The sequence below is a fragment of the Falco rusticolus genome, chromosome 1 (assembly GCF_015220075.1).
Source record: "Falco rusticolus isolate bFalRus1 chromosome 1, bFalRus1.pri, whole genome shotgun sequence".
NCBI lineage: Eukaryota > Metazoa > Chordata > Aves > Falconiformes > Falconidae > Falco > Falco rusticolus.
Window position 1 is genome coordinate 92,240,227 of NC_051187.1, and position 18,251 is coordinate 92,258,477.

Consider the following 18,251-nt stretch of genomic DNA (forward strand, 5'->3'; position numbering starts at 1 on the left):
TATAATCACCAAGAAATCCAGTTCTTTTGAAGAGGCTGAAGTTAACAACTTCCTGAACTGCTCCTTCTTTTGGCATACGGCACAGACATCCACCATATGTGTATCACAGCATTCTGCCTTAGATTATGTCACTGCTAAAAATCAAAGGTCTGTCACTTCATTTTAACAACACATATGACATATGCATAATGATTGCAACTCCTTTAGTTTTACTCATTTAAATAAAATATTTGGTTAGAAACTGAAGTGGGATAGACAAGATACTTCAATAACCTTATATTCCACCTTTAAAAGCATAGAACATTTAATGGCTTCAATTCATTCACTCATTTACTTATTTACAAATCAGTAAGTATTCCCTGGCATACTTCATCTTTCATTAGTATCTGGAGGCCTCAGCTAAAATGAGATCCCCATTGTAGAAATGTTGAGTGTGACCTACTACAGCTTTTCACAGATAGGAAATCAAGACACAATGTGTTACAGTAAGATTTTTCAAGGACAACCAATTTTGTAGTACTTTGTCAAATTGAGAATTACAAATGATAGAGATAATCAGTTTCAGATCTTTCATATCTCCGTCCAGAATCTTAAGTGATATCCCAATAATTTTCACAAATCATTGTCTCTAAAATAGTAAATTATAAATTACTGGCTGAAAGAGCAGCTTAGTTTTAAATCCAGTAATATAACTTTTGATACCTTCACTATGTCATAACAATTTAATTCTTCAGCCTTACCAAGCATGATGTAAATTATTGCTGTGACATTTCCTTCTTTTAACTACCTATTCTTACTGAAAATTCGTATATCGGTTGAAGGTCCAAATTTTGTACCTACTGCAGCTGCACACTGTAACTACCTAGGGAAGGATTTTGATAGGATTTTGTTGGGTTTACCCTATTTGTTAAAAGGCAGATGTTGGTAATCAGTAAAGTTAGTACAGTAAAGAAGCTGTTTTTACAACCAGTTTATCCAAGGAAGTGTTCTGCCTCACAGATCCAGTGGTATATGTTCATTAAGAAATTTATTTCATATTCCCTACAGGTTTGCTTTCACCACATTAACATTTTTATGCTTCTGTTGCAGGAGTTCCATAACCTATTTTCACAAACTGAAAACTATTTTCTCAGTACTGCTTTATTTAAGTGTTAAAACAGATTAAGATGAGCTAGGAGACCTCACTGACATTAATACAATCTTATCAATTTTGGCTGCATATTCCACCTCTCATTTACAAAAAGTGATAAGGTCTCCCAAGTGTATATTGAGTACAAATGATCCAACATCTTTCATTGTATATTATCATTACAGTTGCAAACATTTTGGCTATCTACCCATCTTATTAGGTCATATATTACAAACAACTGAATAAACACACATTGTTCTGAGGAGTACAGCTGGGTGATCTATCTTCTTTTTTCCTATACCCTTTCAAAAAGTCTTGAAAATACTTATAATGGTGTGATTTTTTTAAGCTTGTTTTCTCTTAAATTAGAAAGCTCCAAAATAGAACAGTATTGTTGCCTACCTAACACCAACATCAGCTGTAATTAAAGTTGTAAGACAGCAACTGGAAGATTTTGCCAGAGGCTAGTTACATTAATAGGTACTGCTAAGATTGTGTGCTTAACAAAAAAAAAATTATGTTAAAATATATCACATTCCCAGTCTTCTCTATCTTGATAGCATATTATGTCTTTGAATTGGACAAAATTAGACTCATCATTTCGCTTTTTAATAGCAACAAATCATTCAGATAAACCAAATCAGCCGTGGTTCTCAGTGCACTAACTGTACCAAAAAAGGTGGCCACTACCAGGAAGGCAAGTTTACTATAAGCTAGGGAGAAGGAAAATAAAGAGCAATTAAGCATGCAGAATGATGCTCTGGGCTAAAGAAACTGAGCTGATAAGCCTTGAACCAGCGTCAGGAGCACAGAGCTTACTAGGGTATGTCATTGACATTCTGGCCCACAGGAAGCTTTTCTCTTTCTACAGAGAAACAGGGGGGGTTTCATTCATTTCCAATCTGTGCAGTTCACCAGCATGGAAACATATGACTGGAATGGAGATAACTAACTAGGAGACAGCATCTCACTAACTGATAGCTCAGAAGATATGAAAGCGTAGCTGATAGCAACAAAATAAACAAGGCCTACACTCCTGCACTAGCCTGATACTGAGGAACCTACAAAGTTTTGTTTAAAGTTCTTTTTCCTTTATATTTATCCTTAAATAAGAGTAGGATTGAAATAGCAGAAAACAATATTTTAAAGTTCAAAGAAACTGTTCTGAGGCATTATATTTTTCCAGTATGAAAAACAACTCCAGAACTACAGATTGTTAAGAGGTTTTCTTTAATAATATGGTTATTACTACTTTGAATATTCATGCGCAGTGTTGAACTTTCCTGCACTGCTAATAAAACCTCCTGAACGTATCTGCAAGCTGACTGAGCTACGTAGCACTTATTACACCATTGCCACTGAGAATGCAGAAAGACTTAACTGATAACAGCTGCAAATACATACTACATAAGCAGCTCCATAAGCTGCCTTCAAAAATTTCTAAAATTTCAGATATTAGAGCAGATATTTCTCCTCTACATACACATGAAAGCCTAACTGTGTCTATTGAATAACTTAGATTTACAATGGCTTTGTTGGAATGTACAAGAAATATAGGACTGGGTAACAGAAATGAGGATATTATCTATAGTCATAAAATTGTACACCGACATGAGTAATTGTCGAGCATTATGTCACAGAGAAATCTAGTTTCATTTTTAAAGCAAACGATTGCATATTCTGAAAGTGCCCTGAATTAGTCATTTCCATTAAAACTATGAAGTAGAATTGCCTAGCAACCAAGAAAATTAATTCAGAGATTAAAATAAACACTGTGACACTGACAGAGCAACTGCTATTCTATCCCAACAACCATAAAGACACTTAGAAAAAGAGGCTAGTGTTTCCTTAATTTTTCTTAACAAAGCGAAAACAAACAATTTCTTAAAATGAGTCATAATGGACAAAGAATAAAAACAAGCAGTCAAAGCAATTACATAAAGAAAATGCAAATAATTGCCTTTTTACATAACATCATTAAAACGAAAAATATAGAACACTTTTTCACATTCTGACAATAGCAAACAAATTGCTGTGGAAGTTTCTAACAACCTATTCTACTTACAAAAAGCAAATTTGTTTAGTTACATCCATTCTATGCAAGTATTCTATATTTATTGCTTACTAGCTTAATTTGTCACAGAATTTATGACCATGTCTACCTGAAAAAACTCTGCAGCAATTATTACCCACTACTACCCCTAGTCAAATTATTCCTCATCACAAGTCTGTAGGGAAGCTTTTATATTATACAGTTTATCACACTGAGGTTGTTAGGGGGAAAAAAACCCTGTAACAGATTAAGGACAGTAAGGATGACTGCAATAATTTAGTTTAATGACTGCTACTCTTACATTGCTTGTTACATCTGGGCCATTGTGTAATTCATTGTCCCTGAAGGACTACAAAAAGCCTAGTAAAATTATCCATTTAGAAATAAAACCACCACATTCTGTATCAACATTGAAGTCTGTCGTCTTGTCAGGATATTAGATTAAAGGAATGATTACAGATCAGCGATTCCTGACTGACAGTGCTTTCAGTCCTCTCGTAGTAGACATTCCATCTTGCCAGCTTGAGGTACAGAGTTAGTATGCACTCAAAAAAAAGATCAGAAATTATGAGGGCAAGAACAACCAAGAAAGAAAAATAAGATTCCAGAGGATATCAAAAGATTTAGCAACTTCAGCAGCTACATCAAATCTAGGTGATTCTACATTAAAAAATAATAATAAAAATAAAACAATGTGAGAAATAAATCAAGAAAGACAAGTAGGAGTAACTGAGTTAGAAGGTAATTTCCCAGGTATGGACATAACTGTACTCTTCTATCAGGAAAGAAAAGTATATTTCAGCTCTTCGGTTGCGTATAATATTCACAAAACACACCCAGAGCTAGCTACAGGTACTTCAGAGTCTTGAAATCTGTATATTCCTATCAAATTCAAGAAAGGCAGAGGCATCTGAACTGGATTTTAGAAGTTAAGGCTATCATTAAATATGTAATAAACTACATGCTTTCATCTTCTAGAAGGGGACATGACAGGTAATAATGGAAGGATAACTGCTGAAAGTACAGACAATACGGATGATTGGGCATGTGTAACATCAAAATGAAGAAAATATTAACAGCAAAAGTCCCCCATATGTAAACATATCAACAAAGCCAATAAAAGACCCCAAATGTCCATAACTGGTTCCCCTGTGTCTTAAATATTTGATGACTGTACCAGATGGGGAGGGGGGAGAAAAATATCTTGCCTGAACCATTAGCATAAACACAGCTGACCTAAAAGACCTTCTCACCACTAGGTTATAATTACTCCAGTATTTTCACCAGTGAAACATTTTCAAAAATCTAGAATAATTTTGAAAGATGAAATCTAAGAAATGGTATCCTCCATACACTGTTGAACAGCTGAAATAATTTACTTTTTGTTTTCTGGGCTTCGTGCCACATGCCATGGGTGTGGTTGTAGTATAGATGTTTTACGAAACTCAGGATAATCACAGTAATAAGCACCTTTTTTGATGAATTTTACCTGTATGACAGAATGGTCTTATAAAACTAGAAGATACTCCTGCAAACTCTACATATAGCTGAACATAGCATCTTTTTTTCCCTTTAAGGTTTTAAACAGCACAGTTTAAATGGCAAAAATCTCAGAAACACACATTTTCAGTATTTCTAGATATTCACTAGATATTGTCAGAGCCCAGAACCTTGTAATAACAGAAAGCCTTGTAGTAGACCCTCAGTTCAGAAGGATTTATCCTCTTATGCCACAAAACAGAGGCAACTAACACGCTGCTTCAGATCTGTGTTATAAGACCAAAAGTCTCACCTATAGTTCATTACAAGAAGACAGCAAGAAGTATAACACCAATGTTAGTCTTCACACTAGCAGCAGGAATTTAAGGAAATTAAAATCCCAGATAATCTTAGAAAGCAGACCATGACCATGTTGCAGAGAAAAGGTAAAAAGGAGGTCACTAGTAGCCTGCCTTGGGGAAAATTCCATCTGCACAGCAAATTTGATGATCAGCTTGGCTTAAGCATGTGAACAAGACACACTAGCAAAATATTTCAATACCACTAGAAGGTCCAGCATAACCTGCCCAAAAGTGAACCCAGATTCTAGAAATTCAAAGGAAAAACACAAACAAACCCCCTTAAAAATTAGAACAGCAAAGAAGAAAATAATAATAATTTCTTGGAACATGCAGACAGCCACAGGAGACCTCAAAGCATATTAATCTGCTCTAATACCATGCAAAACAAACAAAAAAACCCCAGCTCATAAACAAACTTGATTCAACCTTCCCTCCAGTCTCCTCTCAGACCCTATTAAACTGCATCATCATCTTCTCTCACAGATTTCCTGCCAAAAACCTGACAGTTACATGCAAATTACTCCATGGCATTGTTAGGTCTTAATCTTAAAGACTGTGCATGTGCTTCCTTTCTGCTTACATGAATAACTGGCATAAATCTGATGGGATTCCTTACAGTGCGTGACATCAAATATGTAAATAGTCTGCAGAATCAGAGCCTTGGTCATTGATTTTCCAGATTTTGAAGTTACTTAAGTCTATAATTTTAGAAGCATTATATTACCCTAAAATCAAGGGCAATATATGCATTTACATGTGAATCCTACTCATTTCTACAACAATGGTGTGTAGGGTGAATGAAAGTGGTCCATAGTACTCTACTAGGAATATGAATTTTCCAGCAGAAGGGAAGTATTATGTAGAAAATACAGTCAAGACTAAACAGAAGAAAAGTTTAACAGCTCAGAGGAGTAGATCTCAAGCTAATTATGAACACCTGGAAAACAAGATACTGTTTTTTTCAATCTAGTTAAGTAACATGGTAAGAAGATGCTTCTGAATACCATGAGAACCACAAAGAGAATCTGCAGGTGTTTGTAAGGAACTGCAACCTACTACTACTATGAGGAAAGGCAGGAGGGAAAGCATGGTTATGCTTATTTATAATGTTAAAAGTGTATGTTAATCAGAAGTAGTGGTCAACCTCTCTGTAAGAAATTAAAAGGCTGGGAAAGTCTCTGAAGACAGTTGTACCGCTATATTAAAGCATCACAATAAATAAGCATTTTATATATCAAACATACTCAGACTATTTCGTGAGAAAGCAAATCACTGTTTTTGTCTCATTCACCTAGAAATGTAAGTTCCTTTTCCATTTAGGAGTGGTTTAATAGCAAGTCACTAAAAGGCAAGCCATGTTAAGTGGTAAGCATTTCATGCTAAAGCTACTCAGTTTAAAATCAATAATACAAAATTCAATATTATAATTGAATACCTTCATGAGCAACATAGTGGCCAGTAGTCAATGGTCCCTTTCTAAAGGCAATTTCAGACATTTACTTGCATTTACATTTATGCATACTGAGTCACCATTTACAATTACTTAGCAACCTAGCAGCCCCAGAAGTTCAAGTACATGTTTTTTATTGGTATATAACCTTTACAAAAAACACTGTCCTTTAAAAGTTATTAGTTCTGTTGTGCCATATGCAGAATTCAAAATGTTATTGATTTTATCATTATCAGTAAAAATAAAAATCTGGTCATGGACATCTGCTCAACTAAGTTTTCTCACAATGGACTAATCCGACAGCCAGAGAGGTTATATTTGGGGTCACCATGCCCAGTAGAAGCTACTGCACCTCCTTTCTTCTACTGCAGCTACCTTCCCTGTTTAACATTGTACTTGGGTAGGGCACAGCCGCATTTGTCTGCACCAAGTGACAGCAGCACCTTCTGCTCAGTTGTTTGCCAGCTCCTCTGTTGAAAAGGAAGCATATCAATAAGTATCCCAGAGACCAGATCCAGCCTCCAAGCTGCACCATGAACACAGTAAATAATTTATGCAGAAAAACGTAGTTGGAAATATGATCTTCACCACAGAGGTCACAAAACAAGCAGGCCAGTAATGAGCAAGAAGTTGCCGAACGTAAATCGCTTTGTACGTATGACATGAGGATGCAATATGGTATTTAACTGGTAAAAGGCAAGGATTAATTTACTGGAAAGGTTAAGGTAACTTTAGCTGGTCTATTGCCATTCGCTAACAGGGAAGGCAATTCTCTATTGAATGACTTCACAGTTAGTTAGGTAACCCACAAATGCTCCCTCAAGTAAGATCAAGAGTATGCCTCCCTCTGGAGCAAACGCCCTTCTACCTCTCTAATAAGTAAGTGGTAATTGCCCCGTACTTTGTAAGGAAGGGTAGATGCTCAGTTTTACATAAACTGCATCTTTAATTCTCCTTATCTAATAGGAACACCTCAGAATTTGCAGTTCCTGCTAGTATTACCAAAGGCTTATTACAAACCACAACAACAGTTAAAAATTTTTCAGAGAGGGCTCTATCAGTAGGCTATGTAGAGATGCCTTTGGCAGCATGCCCAGGATACCATGAAATTCAGGATGTTCCATGAATTCCCACATCATATTCTCAGGCCATTTGGGTTTTATGGGTCAAAATGTATGACTTCAATTTTCACAAAAAAACCCAAGGAGATGACTAGGTAAAACCTGAAATATGGGAGGCTTACTAACATCTGCAGGGTACTTCTATAAGCTAACAAAGAGTCTCTTCAGGGCTTTATAGACCACCATAATAGTTAGAGGCTGGGAACTTTTTTTCAAAAGATATCAGAAAGAAAACTACTCTAATGTGAAATGTTTTACTAATGTGAAATGTTGAAGAACAGTCTTAAGACCTAGAATTTATTTACTGATAGAACAGGAACAATAGAACTAGCAACAGAGCTAACTTTTCCATGGCCTTCCACCTCTAGTGCACACTTGGAGGATTCACCCTCAGCAGCCTACACAATGTCTTGCCCACCACAGTCCAGTTTCTCCTTGCCATACTAGAGAAACTTACCACAGCGTCAACTTCTGCATGCAAATTCTAGCCTCTAAGTACTAAGAAGTCCCAAAGCATTCAAGGTACTGTTAGTAATTTGCACTATATTGGAGCAGATCTTTTGAAGGTCAAGGGTTGTTTGAAGTGAGATGTGCAATAGAAAAGTATAGGAGATGGGGAGCAAACAATTTGGCAGGTGGAAGTAGAACATGACAAGATGTATGTATTGGCTTTCTTTCGGAGAGGTAATGTTCAGAGCTCGGTACCATCCAAGCATAGGGATGAGTACCTGGCTTAGGTTTCCTCATCTCCCCACTGAGATACCAATCAAATTCATGACACCCAAAGATCAAGATCCACTCCTGTATAAAAATCTGCAAGTCTAATTTCTTAGCTATGGCCAAACATATCCTCACTTAAGAGCTGCAAAGAGACATCCCAAGCTTTTCCCATGGTTGTTTTCTAAAGGTTTTTAAACTGATTCAAAATTATGCCAGCTGCTTACTATTGCATACAGCTTAATAGAGTAAGAAGATTTGGTGGGGAATCAGGGTGTGGCAGGCTTTCATGAATTACATAAACCAAGCCAAGCTGATTGACCAGTAGTACAGGGTGCCACTACACTGTGGAGCCTCTCACACTTGGCTACATGACCTTGCTAGGCAAGGGTACAAAGTACCAGCTTCCTTCACCAGAGAAACTACTTTTCCATGAATGTGAAGTGATATATTTTCCCAAATAAAAAGAATCTTTCCTGTCTCTCATTGCTTTAAGATAAAACCAAATTTGCTCTTCTTCCTTCCCTCACCCATGTACAATATTACTATAGTAATATTAAAATATTACTATAGTAGCCATGAACATAGCATGGCTGCTGCTTTACTTGGGAAGGGATGATGGGGGGGGTGGGGGTGGAATGTGTTAAAGTTACATGTTCACTATTTCAAAAAGATAATCTGAATTTATGCTTCCAATTTTTTTTTATGTAAAACTTCTCACATTTATTTACCAACATCAATCTGCAAATATCAATCTAGTACTACTCTGTTCAGATTACTTGTGCTTTGTTTGGAGGTTTATTCCTTAAGTTTGAAATTATCGAACTTTATATCACTATACCAACACCGCAATATATTATTTTTTTCTTGAGAGGCTAAAATTTAAAGTTTTGGAAGCTGTTTAAAAAAACTCTACCTTGAAACACACATTTTTATTTCTAAATAAACTCTTAACATTTCCATCAAGGCCCTCTATAGGTCCTGTCTGAAAGACAAACATTAGTATCTTTAATTCTTTTAACTCTAATATTGTTGTCTATTTCCACATCAATTTCAAACTTCTGAAGGTCTTTCAATTTGCACTGCTTATTCCTTTCTTCTTTTCATCATACTACCTTTCTTCAGCCTCTACCAGCACAATCATCTCTACTTTTTTCCCATTATGCCTAATGCAAAGCCATACCTACTTAATCACTTCACTATGCTACTATACTCTTTTCCTTTGAATTCCCCCTTAATGTCCAATTTTACCTACATAAAAACATCCTCCTGCAGACTAGAGAAGTAGGATGTGACCAGCTATGACTTAATTAATAAACATACAGAACTTGTCATTTTATAATACATGTTCACAGAAGAAATAAAAAAATGTTGTACAGTTTCATTTCCGTGCCTTCCAGAAGCTAAAAAGAAAGTGCTTCCACAGAAAATTGAAAAGCCAGAGAGACTGGGTTTTTTGTTTTTTTTTTAAGAGGAGGGAAAACAAAACACACTCCAGGTACAAATGGGAAGATACTGACAAGTGAGAAATGCTTATGGGAACTGCAAATACTATATTTTACTTGAGTTTTATTTACATTCTGGCAGTAGAACCTTCTTGCAAAGCTCACACACCAAAAATGCAGCAAATGCACCTTTTGCTGAAGTCTAGTTTTATATCAGAAAGGCAGCAAATGCACTGCTCCTCTCATACAACTATTAAGCAGACATATTTTCATTATAATTTATACTAAATTTATTGTGACATTCATTTGCTGTACAATTATATTGTTTTCACTTCTGGGGGGGAAGAAACTTTCACTATGTGAACCAAATAAAAATGCTTCAGAAACTGTCCAAGTGCAAATATCAGTGGTATTATAAATCTGAAGAGAAGAGTAATCCTTGCACTTAGTTTCTGATATTTTAGCAACTGTTATTTGGAACAATGTCATCCCAGATGGCTGCAGTATAAATTTTGGGAGGACTACTGAACTCCTACATTATGATTAGTAAGAAGGAAATTAAAATACTGGGGGGGGAGGGGGGAATTTAACAGTTTTGGGACTAGTGTAATGTAGCATGAGAGCTGGCATGGACAACCTGACAGAATACTTACACTACTGTTTCTGTGAGTGGCCTTCCTTCATAAAGCCCTAGAGCATATGTGCAGAAAAATTCACAATTCTGATAGTTAATCCCTATTTGGTGTTTATCTTTGACCCTCACGATTTTCATGTTCAGAGTTTTATCTCTCTAGAGTTGAGAAAGTGACAAGACTTATTTCTTATTCATTGCATGCTGGAACTGAAGTGGCTGTAATTCCCTGCACCCCCAAGCAAAAGATTTGTGACAAAACATCAGTGTGGGACTTGCTGGCCTGTCTCAGAAATCAGTCACATGATAAGGTATCAGCAGGAATTTTGTGGGTTTGTTGCATGAATTAACTGAAAATTCTTCTGAAATGGAATTGTCAAACAATATTAACTGATAAAATATTTTATATAAGATCAATATTGACCTTTGTCTTTTTACATTCTGATTTTCAATGGCCACCAGGTGCTTATGTGCTTTATGGTTTCTATAAAATCATACACATAGTCTATAATCTGAAGCAGAACAGCCCAAAAATGTGGGTTTGTTCTTGTTGTTTGGTTGGGGTTTTTTTTCTCATTTTCTACTTAATCCTCTATATAAAACTAACAAGAGGAAAGAGCATATTCTCACCTGTTTATATAGGGAGAATTAACAGTTTGAAACTACTGTACTAAGAAAGCAAACACTGTCAGTATTTAAGGCTAACAGTATTGCATCCATTCTTCCATCTTGAACTTTAGTGCAGTAGCAGGTAATTAGAACAGGTTAAAAATTGCATTCCCAAAATTGTTTGAGGTGCTTATCAGAAATGTATGCATAGTCACAATGTAAAATGAATAATTTTTACATACTGGATATATTAATCCCTCAGTCCTTCTCCATAAGAAGCCTTAAAATTAAGCTGAATCAAACTTATTTTTGCCTGATCTGCAGTATTTTGTCATTAGTGTTAATTTTTTCAGAGTAATTAGAAACCCAAAATATCCCTTTTCCCCCCAAAGTAAGCCTTTACTTTCACAAACTGTAGAAAAAGCTTTTCATAAATGTATATTACTGTTTTGATACAGTATTTTTCCAAGAATTGGTATAAATTAATAATTTTAAATATATTCAACACTTCTTTCCTAAGCATTTACATCTCTTGTTTGTGAAATATCTTATTTCTAAAATAACTTATTTATGAAATTGGCATACAAGTGTCAAAATTACCATGAGGACTTAAATTCTTACACACTGAACTGAGGATTCCATCTGCCTTAGGGCAGTTGGAATACTTTCTGCCCTGTAAGAATATATATGAAAGTATAATTAGGTCCTATTAATGCTGGATTTTCATGTCTATGACTAATATGATGTTAAGTCTGTAAGAAATACAAAGTTTTCTACTATTAACAGACATTTCAATGTTAAAAATTATATAAGCAAGCAAGAGTAAATTTATTTACATTACTATCTGTGAATAAAAGCCTTATGTATTGAATAATAACATATTCAAATTGCAGCTCTGGAACTCCCTGCTTCTAATGTAAGAATATTCAAGTAAGGTAGTCTGTAGTTACTAGAGGAATAAGTTTTCCAGTATCTGAACAATTAACTTCAAAGAAAAATGCAATAACATTCAATATAACAAATCATATTGATTATCTACTAAGCAGTATTAAGGAGGAATTACAGTAAGTTTCTTTGCCAGATACTAAAATCTATTTCCATATTTAACCTCGAATAAGAAGAAAGAATTTACTCTGTTAGTGAATTTATGATTGTCAAGTGAGTATTTTACCTGACAAACCATACGTGCACACCCTCCTTTAAGAAAAGGTAACAGTAAACATGATGAAAGTTAAAACCATTCTACTCTGAAGGAACCTGTAAAAATCCAATCTGAACACAAGCTTAGGAACTAAGAGTGGAATTGCAAATATATTCCCAAAGGAAAGAGAGGTTGACTGCCCACCATATTTTCTTTAAGAATCAAGCATCACAAATACAGATTTTGTATGAAGAATAGCAGTGAGCAAATGTCTGCTACTTCCTACATATAAGGTGAAATTTAAAAACTGTTTCCAAATTACTCACAAAACTGATTGGACTTCAGGGATCCTGCAAGAGTAGACAGAGTACTAACAACACAAAAAGGATCTAACTGAAGATACAAGCATGGCTCACACTTAGCTTGGCATTTACAGTAAAGAACAGAAAATAACTCCTCTGTTTTATTTGCAAGTATAGTCACCCAACAAAATCCAAGTGCGAAATATTGATATTTACTCATTCTTATTTTAATCAATTTTCTAACAGTAGTCAAATAAGAAACTGGACAACTCTTCTCTTTAAGAGATAAATAAAAAGATTTAGGAGACTAACTTGCACAGGATGTCAGCAGGGTTTTGACTATTTGGTTGTTGGTTTGTTTCTTATTATGAAATAAAAATCACCACTTTCATCTATAGTATCCTACGAACTCAGAGTCTGCCATTTTCCAAAAAGTACTGAAGTAAGAGGAAGCAATTCAGCCTCTCATGGCTGATACAGCAGAGGCTGTGTGTACATATTACTAATAGCATCCTAGTCTCCTTACGACTTTCTTCTAAAACTCTGCTTAAAACTCTCCTTTCACGGCATGCTGTGGAACAAACAAAAAACCTTTGACAATAGATTGCAGATCCACTTAAATCACTAATGCAGACCAAATAGTAACTCATTATTTATTTTCTACTATTCAGCTATTTCTTGTCACAATAATACTTTCTTTTCCCTATCCTACCAGTGGAACATTGCCTATATTTGTTAGGTATACTACAGCCAAGAGGGCTTAAGCAAAATTAGCTCTTCCTCATGTTTGCTGCTGTACAAACACAGATGCTTCATCCATTCCCAGAAGTTTATTTTATAAAGGAATTCAAACTACAAAATTAAGTTTTGGATTAACAATAAAAAGGCACATTTATCTTCAGTTTTGTTCAAGTGGTATAAACATGTCTTGCTGTGATACAGAATTTTTTTAATTTTTTTTCTGAAATAGGTATGTGGTGAGAATAATATTAACCTTCACTGTACCAAGCCCCACACATTGCAAAAAATTACAGTGCCTGCCCTCTGAAAAGTTTTCTATTGGGATGAATGACTGTGGTTGGGGACATCATTTCAATCATAGTGCTTTCATGAAGGGAAGACCTGTTCTGCAGGAACTGGACCATTATCTTTTTCCTTGCAGCAAAGCTAACAGTTTGGCGTCATTGTCTTTCAAACACTGGCAGTTGGGACCTACCACTGACACATGCAAATTTATGCATGAGGTTTTCAAAATTAGCATGCAACCCTACAGACATCAGTGAAACTTCTAAGTGGAGTTGATGATTTTTTGAAAAATAAACCAGTCAAATAAATTACAGGTTTTAGTTACCCTGGGTTTTCAAGACAGCAAATTTGCAATCAAAGCCTTTAGTGTGTTACAGTTTTAGGCATGTAGCATAATGTCAGTATTATGGAAAGTGTGAACAAGTTGATATTTCTGAGATATTATGACTTTTTACTTTGATAGAATATATTTTAGTGTTCACACACAGCTTACATTTCAGCCAGACTTTCTACACACTTTGAGTTCTTGGACAGCTACAGACAGCTGTGTAGCAAATACCTTTGAAATGTCCTCACCAACCTGTACTGGCTTGCAAGTGAAGAAAACATGGTATCGAGGGGAAAAGGGGGGTGTGAGGTGGAAATCTTTTAATACTTTAAAACAGAAAATGAATTAATAAAAACTATTTGTTTAAATGTTTACAGCCTTATATATGAAAATTGCTGGAAAACAGCATTATCTCATTTTACCATGTTAAGGGTGCTGATAGCAAGAGGAAACCACACCTTCCAAGGCCAAAAGAAGGAAAGGGGGGGGGGGGGAAATATATATGTCCATTTCTGGTTTGCACTTATTACTTTGACCTGTACAGGTCCTAGTAATTCATTACTTTCAGAAAACAGATGTAATAAATATCCTTACTGACAACTGTCCAAGATACAGCCATAAACAAATCGTGTTAAACACTAAAATGTACAGAGATTGTGCAAAGCAGATCATCATTATTTGAACCACTATGGTAAGAATTATGTTTGCACTTATCAATATCTTATTGCATAAAATTATCTAAAATAACGAGACTTCCAAATCTGCAAGCCTTTTATTAGAGCTATCTTTATCATATTTATGAAATGCATCAATATGAAACTATTCATTTCCATCATGGCTTCTAGCAAGACGTAATGCTTTTCAGTGGGAGGTTCAAAGAATCTGCTGTGAAGAGCACAGGAGTTGATAAGCAGTGACAATTTATACTCGCTTTGATTTTGTAGAAAGCAGAGGAGAAAGAAAGAAACCGTTCCTCTCAAGATGGCAGAACAAAAATTAGAATATATGGATTACAACTGAAGATGATGGGACAGTACAGTTAGAGAAACTAGTCCAGACATTTTCTATGGATATCAGGTAAACACATAGATAGATCAGGCTAAATAAAAGCAAAAAACCCAGAAATTATGGAAGAGAAGTATCAGGTCATACTAATAATATCAATATTTTTCAAGTGCAAAGTGCAAACATTAAAGAGATCCATGATTTCATAGTCATCCCTATAATTCACTGTATTTCCAACATCTGCATTCAAGCAACCCCAAAAAATAAAAAAATTAAAATCTATTTTTTCATTTTCCTCCTCAACAGCAAAGTTTCTTCAATCTCCAAATACGTTTTAAAAGTTGTCATAATCCAAAGTGCAAACATGACAGGCTGACATGTCAGATTTGCAGGTATGGTCACAGCAACTAAACAGCATCCCCTTCCACACCAATAAGGAAAAATACATATAATTTGTGAGCTCGTAACATTCTCATGTCACTGTCTGAGATGACAGCTGTGTACCACTAAAGGGAAAAAAGGCTGAACAGACAACATTGTAAATGGGGGGTGGAGCGTAAGTAGTGTTAGCTGTTGTAATCACACTATTAATCACACCATTTTGAGTGGCTATTGGTCATTCAACTGTTTATCATATGAACAACAAGGACACAGTTTTTCAGTAACAACATGTTATGTTAATATCCAAAATTATTCACTTTTTTCTCTGATTCCCCCCCCTCCCCCCCCATCTAATAAGAATTCAGGGATTTTGAATTGCACACTTTCTTCAGGCAATTTCATTCAGTAACAATGCAGTGTACTGATTCAGTGGTCAAACAGTTCAATTCACTTGTTTTAAGAAGGAAAAACATTCATTTCAGACTTTTAAAAAAGCATGTCTCTCATTTCTAAGTGTAAAGCACACCAAATAATTCAAACCATAAAAGAAGTGATTTTATCTTCTGAAAAAAACAAACCAACACTGAATTTTCTTGTGCTTTCACATTATTTCTGCCATTTGCAAATAATAACATTAAACTGAAAAAAACTCCTGAAATCACCAACCAGCTACTAATCTATGTATCTATAAACATAAGTACATATACACACAGAGGGAGCACATTTATCCTCCTTTAGACTTCTCACAACTGTCTACTGTGTATCCAGATCAAGTCAAGACCATAAACAATTCAAAGCTGCATTCTGCCTAAATGGGTCATTTATAATGAGAAAGCATGACATTTACATGTAGAAAGCAGACTGAGCAGGAAGTGGAAAAACAGAACATGGCATCAGCACAGAAAAATATGCCTTTAAAGGCAACTTATATTAAATGATTTTTCAAGTTCCTCAAAAATGGAAGTGAATTCAAAATAAATGCAAAATGAAAAGTATACATGATTTAACACAATAAATATTCATAGGATTACCCTTTATGCTGGCAGTAGAGTAAAATGAAAAAAATCTTGGTTCCTCTCACTACTGTAACGTCACTTGTACCCAAAAACACTTAAGCCAAAAGACCAAAAATGCTATATTTCTCCGAGATTCACAAATTATTAAATAGTCAGCAATAATTTTAAATTGCACCTTTAAGTACTAACACATCCCATAACATTCAGTTATTTTCAACTTCATCAGAAACAGTGGAACAGAAATGCTCTAAGCATGCTGTGTATGTCTTGCTAAAGCAATTTCAGCTGCAACATGCAAAATTCATTTCAGCAAAATGCAGATCTGTACAATGCAAACATTAGAACTATAACAAGGCTGCTTCAACACATCACAAAGCAAGCGTGAAAAAAAGGCAGACAAATTTCAGTACTGCCTAAATATATACAAAATATACCCCATGTCTTTGTCCAGTCTGGACTCTCATTCAAGGTGTAAATACTGGTTACATTGTTAGATGCACTGCAACCAGCTCCAAATATTGGGAGTAGCTCTCTCATAGTTCACACTAGACTCCCTTGACCCAGCTAGACAAGCATGAAAACATAAAATAAATGAAGGTTAACAAAGACTGGACTGGGAAGCAGGCTGCATTAAATGCTTGCAATATTATTAGTATAGACGTACAATTTGGTATTTAGATTCTTTTAATGCTAGAGATCAGATGACAGTCACTATCTTAATGCTAGGTGCTATTGAAGAGAGACAAATGAAGTAAATTGTATTAAAAAAAAATATCTTTCCCTATCTGCCACGTAAGAATATTCACTAACCTTGCAGCATGTGCTAAAGAAAATAAGGAACTGCAAAATAATTATCTCCTTCTAAAGAGAAAGCAATTTTATCACAATACCTTTCTGTGTTTGTCCCTCTTCCATATTCTCTTCCATGGCTACCTTTCTTCACTAGAAACAGCTACAGAGAATTAATCAAAAGCTTCAGTCAGATGTAGGAAAAAGCGTGGATTTCTTTTTCCCTGGGAAGCTCCAACAGCAGAGGCTTAGGCAAGTCCTCAGAGCTTAGCTAAGGCTCCCTCACTCTCCTTGTTTGCTTGGAGACAGGCTGTCAAGTGTAATTTCATTCAAATTACTCTTCCGTGAAGATTATCAATTTTTCTTCTCAAAGCTGCCCATTGTGCACCACTGTAAGCAGGTATTCAAATGAACAGCCTGTGAATTTTGGGGGGAAAATTGGTCTGAGCCCTTATGGCAATGACACCAATTCATAAGCCTCACTTTGCATATAAAATGGAGAAAAGAAATTGAGGTTTGTATTGAAATCTGTGTTTTAAATTGGAAACAGGCTGTACTGAAAACAGATGGAGGGGTGTCCTCCTAACGGGAAGCAGACCACCAACCCATAATTCCCCCTATTCGCTACTGAAGTGGGAAAGCCCAGATGCCTGTGGGTTCTTTATGCTGTATTACTTGTCTTTCTCTCTTCCCTCCCTCTTTCTCCCCCCCCCGCCCCCCGCCTGCCCCCCCCTCCTCGCCTCTCCTGCTCCTGTATCAGCACATTTAAGAATAATATGACTCTTCATTTCCCTCCTTCTCATATATCATCTGGAACTAACAACAAATATACGCTATTACCCTTACAATAGTGTTGAAAACATCTTTATAATGGTACCATTTTGTATTCCACTGTGTTTATACATACATACAAGCACAATTTAATACACAATGTTAATCACTGTGGGATATATGCGCTGTACACATTACCTGTCAGCGTCACAGTAAACAGGAATTTAGGGGCAGTTCAGAGATTTAAAACAGTAACTGCATAATTTCCCCCTTGATTTCTAATATCCAAAATTAGCTGTACACTTCAAATCCCTGTTAAAAAATGGACCTGCTTAAAATGAAGAACCACATGTGGGTATGTATGTGAGGAAGCACATACAAACACACATACTGTTAGGAATTTGCCCAGGAAAAGCAAAGGTTAAATACACTGTGCGGGCACCTACTCATTTGGGGAGCTCTGCAGTCTGATTTGGAATGCAAATTGCATGCTGCA

General features: G+C 35.6%; 1 protein-coding gene across 2 annotated transcripts in view; it reads right to left on the reverse strand.

Annotated features, from left to right (window-relative positions):
• GPM6A (glycoprotein M6A) overlaps window positions 1-18,251 on the reverse strand; it is a 139,651-nt gene that overhangs the window by 114,881 nt on the left and 6,519 nt on the right. The window contains exon 1 of one of the 2 annotated variants that reach the window (XM_037389962.1): window positions 17,086-17,647. The exons of the other annotated variant lie outside the window; for it this stretch is intronic. Within the exon in view, the coding sequence (XP_037245859.1) occupies window positions 17,086-17,122 (37 nt within the window). The 5' untranslated portion in view covers window positions 17,123-17,647. Of the gene's footprint in view, window positions 1-17,085; window positions 17,648-18,251 lie in introns of those variants that run through there. 2 annotated transcript variants of the gene reach the window in all.